This window comes from Cryptotermes secundus, unplaced genomic scaffold, assembly GCF_002891405.2.
Source record: "Cryptotermes secundus unplaced genomic scaffold, Csec_1.0 scaffold582, whole genome shotgun sequence".
Lineage (NCBI taxonomy): Eukaryota > Metazoa > Arthropoda > Insecta > Blattodea > Kalotermitidae > Cryptotermes > Cryptotermes secundus.
This window is the reverse complement of record NW_019724752.1, coordinates 480,824-488,871: the sequence shown is the minus strand read 5'-3', so window position 1 is coordinate 488,871 and position 8,048 is coordinate 480,824. Positions and strand designations below refer to the sequence as shown.

At 39.8% G+C, this 8,048-nt stretch overlaps 1 protein-coding gene across 3 annotated transcripts in view; it reads right to left on the bottom strand.

Moving 5' to 3' along the window:
• Nucleotides 1–8,048, bottom strand: part of LOC111862918 (dedicator of cytokinesis protein 9) — a 96,227-nt gene that overhangs the window by 37,151 nt on the left and 51,028 nt on the right. For all 3 annotated transcript variants that reach the window (XM_023848764.2, XM_023848766.2, XM_023848765.2), the window contains exons 22-24: nt 7,480–7,658; nt 4,965–5,265; nt 1,844–1,994 (exon numbers count right to left, since the gene is read on the bottom strand). In XM_023848764.2, the coding sequence (XP_023704532.1) occupies nt 1,844–1,994; nt 4,965–5,265; nt 7,480–7,658 (631 nt within the window). The remainder of the gene's footprint in view (nt 1–1,843; nt 1,995–4,964; nt 5,266–7,479; nt 7,659–8,048) is intronic.

Here is an 8,048-nt window from a genome sequence, read left to right as displayed (position 1 = left end):
CCAAATTTTCTTGACCTCGGCACTAGTTGGAGGTGAGTGGTCAGCTTCACGCCCCGGCCGCTTTACCCCCGGGGAAAGAGCCCCCGGTACCCATTGGATAGGAGGTTGGATGGACCCCAGAGCCGGTCTGGACGATTTGGAGAAGTTAAAATTCTTGACCCTACCGGGACTCGAACTCCGACCCTTCACAGTCGTCCAGCCCGTATAATAAAATTTGGCTTAACCGGGTTTTCGATTAACCGTGACTTCCATCCCCACCATTAGCCCGGATAATCGAGAGTTGACTGTACTTCCATCAGTCTGTGATTCCAGATGTTGTGCGGCAGAATCAAGCATCATGTCTGCCTGTGTCTCCAAGTGGAGGGAACCCAATGTCAACATCATCTGTGTCACAATTACCTCCACGTTTACTGAGACATGTTTTGTTTTCATCATTAAATTACTGTGTGATTCCTCATCATTAATTCTGGATCTCCTCAGAGTGAATCACATCCTATTTGGGGTGATTAGTGTGGGGGAGGGTCATATGACTATAAATGCAAAATCACAGATCTGATGGGACAGCGCTGAAGCTTCATGCTTCACTGCACGATCAGACAAGGATTAAGTTACAGTAACTACAGCATCATGAATTTCTGCAAATTGATTTCTCACTGGTTTTGAACAACGAAGCTGGCATTTCTGTGTGTTGCAAAGTGGTCTGACAGTAAATGTGAATATAATCTTTTTTGAAGCATTCTCACCTCCTACAGATGCACAAAATAAAATGTATGTGCATTGTATAATACCAAAAAATTAAATAGCTTCTGTGTAGGAAACTGAAGCATCTCCAATGACACAGCTTAGAGAACAGCAACCACAAGGCATAAAATATGCTTGTAAGTTTTCATAACATACACACATTTGAACGTGTTTCTTTTTACCTCTCATGTTCCAGTCATTACAATACCACTGGCCCCTGCAGTTCTTGAAATCTAATTCTGAATTCACAAACAATTTATTAATCATATAAATAACAAATGTCCTGTTGTTTCCTGAAATGTGATAAAATCCTCTTGAACAATTAGATCAGATTCACATACATCCAGAAATTGTAATGTGAATGACATTTGCTCTCTACAGCTCAAGTCTCGTGTACAATCAAGAATAGCACTAAAACATTTTGCTTTTCTGGCTCATTCTACAACACTATCACAAATACGAGATACCATTACAGAAATAATTTTGTTTTGGACCATGATGTTGCAATAAGATACACCAATCTCTTCTGAAATAATATATTGTACATGCTTGTGCATTGTGATATATTTGCTTAGAAGCTCTAGAAGCACTCAAATGTTGCCTCTTTTTCAGGTACACATTTTCTTCATTCTTGCCTCAAAATGGCAAATTGTTTTTGGACAGGTACAAGACAGCACCACATGAACCATCTAAGATGATTTTCCAATAATCTCCTGCATTTCCTGCATCCAAAATTTTGCACATATCAAACTGATGAAAGTAATACTTTTTGTATTGCAGAGAATTTTTGTGTGCTCTCAAATATTCATGAAGATGCTTCTAGGATGTACTGAATCAAAACACAACGTTTCAGAGACTGGATTCTGTCTCCATCTTTAGGGAAAAAACTACTTGGTTGGGCCCAATCGATAGGGCTCTCCAAAACATTTTGTTTTGGAATTTAAACAGGACAGTGTTTTTAGATGAAAACAGGAAGATGGATAATGTCCAGAAACATAACATTTGTACTAAGTACACTCTGCGAGTAGAGTGCAGAGTTTCTGAATATTAAATCGTGTGGTCCTTATAGCAACCAGTGCGCTATAAAATATTAATTACAAACCTAGAATGCCTTTTGCTGCTTCCTTCTTTTGCTGGCTCCTCTTTAGGTTCCCTGATTATGGCAGTCTCTTGTGACACTGTTGAATGTCCATCACCTGACACAGTGGAAGACTCAGACTCCAGGCTCACTGAAGAGCTCCCATTTACAAGCGCTGAAATGTAAGATGGACCACATGCGTCTAAAACAGCTTTCAGAATGCATCACCATCAGGCAGTGATACTGGACTTGATGTTCTCACAGCAGTGATTACAAACAGTTCTATATTCTGGGATATAATGACATGCAGTCCACTGAAAGTCAACCAACGTTTCAGGGGGATATTAACTCCGTCTTTAGGATCTTGCTTGGCTTATTGTATGATCCTGAAGACAGAGGCACCATGTTCCTCTGAAACACCAGTGGACTTTCACTGGACTATATGGCCTTATATCCCAGAAAACATAAGTCTTCAGGCACTGATATAGATCATTATGTCATTATTATAAAGTCATTATAGATTCTAATTTCAAAAAAATGGTGGGAACCAGAGTCATCATATCACAGATTTCAGTGAACATGAAGAAACATTCTTCCACACAGTTTGCCTCTTCAATGTATGACATACCTTCAAAGATCCTTTACAGACAATGTTTACATCAATATACCTGGTAGTTAATGAATGGTCTTCTGGGATGTGATACCCTAGCAGTGGAGAAAGCAGTTTCCTCTGCAAAACTACATGGTGTCACATTCTAGAAGACTGTAATTTCAGTGCTCTCAAACACAGGAACCTCAAATCTCATATCCAGGATAGTATTTTACAAATCATGTGACACATGGCACTAATTCAATAAAAACATTATAATTAGCTAAAAAATGTCAACATGATGTAATAGTGCTGCTGCGTTTGTTCTGCTTTGTCTAATTACTTTAAAATTGTAAGACTAATAGAGAATGTGCATTAACAATGAAACGTGTGTTCAATTTTTCTCCATAACTTTTGCTCAAAAATCTTTTCACTCCAGTCAATATTCAGCAAGTTGCACTTGAGATGCGCACAGAGAAGCACATTGGTCTTCACGCAAAGTGTCAGCTACAGTTATCCAATTTCATCAGAAACTGGTATGTCGACACCCACATCCTTACTCCCACCATGAGATCTACATGTCCCCACACTACCCTCTTCTACATTATTAAGGCTGAAGACAACAACTTCAGTGTATGCTGAAACACTGGAATAGCTTCAATTTCTGTTTCAGCTAACTCCACAAAACTGAGGTTACATGTAAAGAAAACTGGTTTTAGCGATCTCACACAAATTGAATGGGTGTAAGATAAAGGATCCTGGCAGGGTTTCATGACCAAGGATATGACCACTGGAGCTCTGTTTCTTGATTAAGACTGTGACATGCAGACCCGTTGCCAAGTAACAGCTGTGTAAGCATGAGATGGTACAACAGCTGCTGCTATGGAATGGCTCTATGGACAATGAGAGAACACTCAATAATGGAAGAAACGTTTTCTGTGCAGTCCATCCCATGATAACAAGAACTGGTAGTTCAGTTGAGAGCTGCAGTTGTGAGAAGTGAAAAGCTCTGGGGACAGTTCAGGAGTCGAGAGAAAGGAGAACATCTGTCGTTGGAAGTCACTAGCAAGCAACAGCTAGTGAAGACTAAGAAGCCTTCATGTGTGTTCCAGTTATAGTGATCTTTCGAGTGTGTAACTCAGTGAGACTGTTGTAGTTATTTGTAGTTATGGTCAGTAAGAGCTCAGTAAGTCTGATTACCAACCCAAACCCGATCTATAGTCACTCAGTCATGTGACAACAAATTAACACTCTGATTAAAACATCTCTGCAGTTTTATCATCAGATAGTGATGCAGATCATTATCTAATTGTTAGGAAGTTGCCAAATTCTAATTACAGCATACAATGCATGATGCTGCAGAACTCCTTTGGAATAAAGGATGCTGTCTGCTCAATGCATGACAAACATACAGCAAACTGCAGTTTATCCAGCATCCAAGGATCTGAAATTCTCATTCTACTGGCAAAATAAAATGTACCATTTTTAAAGTGTGATTTAAAAACAAGTTTGCAACATGCCATTAGAAGCAACACCCACTGTCCTACCTCATGCAAGTGCCATTATGGTAGTGGCTAGCTGAATCTGCCACTGCATTGCAATGTAACCCAAATCTTTCATCCATCAACCTGATACGTCATCTACAAAGACTCCTACACAGAACTCAGCAAAAGTGTGTTATTTTGACCATGTATTGGGTTTCTGTAAGTGTTTTCTCATGCAACCAGCAGATTCATGACATACATTCCAGATGAGGACCCTCACAGCAGTGAACATGAAGGCTACTGTCTTCTGAGACAATATGCTGTGTAGTCTGGTAGACATTCATCAGTGTTTGCGGAACATACTGCCTACACCTTCAGCGCTGAAGAGTAAGCCAAGCAAGCAACAGTTATGCACGTGAAAATAGAAAAGTTGTCAAAAGCAGCATTTTCTGTGTGGTCCACCCTGGTGGCTGTATGACTGTGCAATATTGCAGCTGCAAGAAAAGATGTTTTCTGTTGGGTCCATCCTGAGGCTACATCGACTGTGTAATATTGCAGCTGCAAGAAAAGATGTTTTCTGTTGGGTCCATCCTGAGGCTACATCGCAAGGGCCAACAGGACAAGCAAACCAGTTCAGAGAGAGTGTACAGGCAGACAGATCAGTCTGAGTCTGAGGCTGTTGTGAGACAATCACCTCTGGCGGATGCACGGGAGGCATGGCAGCCCCCATTGCTGTAAGTCGTTGTGCAGCAACATAGAGTTAGTTGTGAGACAGGCGCGAGCCATGTGAGGGAGCTACGGTGTTGGGAGCTGTTACCAGACAACAGGATAAGATACAGTAGGCTGAGAAGACTAAGAAACTTAGTGCATGCCGTACTGAACTGCAGAGTGTGTGAGTTAGTGACAGAACTATAGTTACTTTTAGTTACAAGTTCTAAGAGATGAATAAATGTGATTACCAATCCAAAACCCATTTATAGTCACCCACTTACATGACAATATTAAGTGTTAAAAGAACGGCTTGTTATATTTCAGTGTGTCAAACAAGTAAGGCTCCACACAGGTCTCTCACCCTGGCCAGCTATGGCAGAAAAATATGAAGAGTCTCTGAAGTGTATGGATGCTCGTGCACTGGAGTTCCCATCAAGATGCATCGTAAACCTATTCAGAGACTTCGGCGTGCCTGCTGATGTCCCTGAGTCCCTTAGGTTGAGGAACGAGCTACTGTCTGAGAACCTGCTACTGGAACTGCACATATGGTGCAGCTCAGTGTGTCTGCCACCTGACTCTTGCACACAGTTCAGACGGTTCAAGTTGTCCAGCACAATTCCCAACCATGGTATATAGACTGCTGCAATGCGTCCCAATTGGCCCTGGTAAGTAATAAAAAAATATATTAATATTTATCAAAGTGTGATTATTACAAGAAAATATAAAAGTAAGCAAAAAATTTAATCATGTCATGATTCTTAGAACTAAAATGTAAATCAGCCTTGCACTTTGATATCTGAACAGAACAGAATTTCAGTGTAACAAATAACTGTCAGTACATATGCGTTAGCAATTACATGGCGTCACATCTGTAGAGATGACTTTCATTATGTGTGTGGACTGCATTCCTGAAAATTGTTGGGCATATCAAAAACACTTAAAAGGGGAATATTTTTTTATTGCTAGTGGGGTGGGACTAAGTCACTTGTACTGCGGCCACTTCTGGCCTATTGTACCAGCCCCACATGATAGGTGAGGGTGATTGTGGAGCAATTGGTGGAATGAAGATTGGCAGGGGAAACTGAAGTACTCGGAGAAAACCTGCCTCAGCGCCACTTTGTCCACCATAAATTGCACTTGACCAAACCCGGGATCAAACCCGGGCCGCCGCGATGGGAAGCCAGCGACTAACTGCTTGAGCTATGGCGCAGTCAAAAGGGGAACATACTAAACAAACAATAAGCATGTTCAATGGGAGCAAGAAACAACATGACTGAGTCAAAATGATGAGGCGAGCCAGAGACACTTCCTGCACAACAAACTGGGCAAGCAAGCCAGTTTCCACCTTGACTGAAGGAAAGATAGTGATGCTTCTAATGACACTCAAATAAAGCCACAGATATGCAAGAGAAAAAATGCAGCTTACAAACACATGTTACTGTATTGTGCTGGACTGGTGTAGCAGCAGCAGGGAAGACAGAAGCATATATAGATGCAGGGAAACAGCTTCAGGGGTTAATACAAGTATACACCACTAACACAAATTTGTACACTATTAACTATAACAGTTTTATTCTAGAAAAACTGTTATTAATGTTTATACAATGTACAAATACAGTAAACCCTCATCATAAGGGAATAACAGAGGGGGACAGGGCATTCGTTATCACCGATGACCACCACTTAACCAACTGAAAGGACATTCACAGAATTACACTCCAGGATACATAACCAATACATGCAATACACAGACACAGTGTGATCACATAGAGGTTTTCATATTGGGGTTCATTTTTATTTTAAATAGTTTTCTAACTACAAAACCTTCTTAGCGCCCCAACATCTCTAAAAATTCACGACTGTACCCAGCCAAATTTTTTCTATTATAACGACAGTTTACTGAACACACACGTATATATATGTATGTATTTCTGGAATGGTTATTGCCTAATCTATACATGTTGCCTTGTTTTTGTCTTTTGTTTGTGTGTATGCATTTGTCCTGTATCTCTTTGCTTGGGCTCATCTTACATATCTGCCACTGGAATCCTGAGTATGCATGTAAATAACTAAAGAATAGAACAGAATTCTACACAACTACTATTTGCAACAAATCATATTTTATAAAGGCACTTTCTTAATTATTAAAATATTAACCGTATTCAACATGAATGTGTATGTACATATTCTTTTTTCTCATTGCTTAATACTTAGTGTGACTGGACTAACTGAATTATTATTAATGTCTAAATTATAGAAGTTCACGTGTTTGTCTTTCTTTGTGTGTATGAGTTTATTCCATCTCTCTCTTTGCCTATGGTTATTTTATAATTGGCCTTTGGGCTGCTGAGTAAGCACAAACATAAATAAATAACTGATCCTGCTGCCACTGTGAGAGTTGGTTTTCTGCCATACTTAAATCTGAAGGCTTACTTACTTACTTATTCATGGAGGAGCACCAATCCTGCAGCTACTCAAGAATTTCCCAGCATTTTATGGAACCCGAAGGTTCATTACCGTGTTCACAAGAGCACTCCACTGGTCCCTATCCTGAGCTACATCAATCCAATCCATTCCATCCCATCCTCTCGCTCTAAGATCAATTTTAATATTGTCCACCCACCTACGCCTTGGTCTTCCCAGAAGGCTTACACATAAAATTCTAAATGGATTATAAAATGTTATAAATAACTTAAAAATGAAACTACGGATATAAGGAGCTATACCTCTACTTGTCTGTTATGTCTTCACAGTGTTGGGTTTTAACTGAACACAAGGACACCCTTATCTTTAACTTTTAACTACTTTCTGTGGACATGGAGAAATACAATTCAAAGGTACCATTATGAGACAATGGTGGCAGGAACCCAAACTACCTTGTTCTGATATCTGTCATCTAACTCGTGTTTGGCTAACAGATCCCTCAGGGTTGATACAGCTACTTTTCGAATCTGGAACACCTCGTTGAGTGATGTCCTGACTTCTTGAAGCAACAGCCCCACAAGAAAGTGTTGTTTACAAAATTCTTCTGACAGGCAATATTCACTCATATAATCTGAAATTTAAAAACACATGCACAGCCATGTAGCTACTTGTTTCATCACAGTTTCTTACCCTACATCCCTTACCCTGCAAAAATAAAAGGAGACACAAGATCGCCTTATTATGTGTATGTCTGTGCATCCTAATTTTGTTTTGTTTTGTATGTGGTCCATGTCATATCAAAGGAAAGTAGGTGTTCTATTTATCTGTCTCCTTACAGTTTATTTAACAATTCAACAATGGAGGACATTTAATTCCTACTCATTCCTTGGGACGGAGGATATTTAAACATTTAAAACGGTAAACGCAACAGTTCACTTAAAGTGCAATAAATTGGGAAACCTGGAGTTTTGTTTTTCTAATGTTCACACTACATTCAGAAACACATACAGAATCTGTGTAC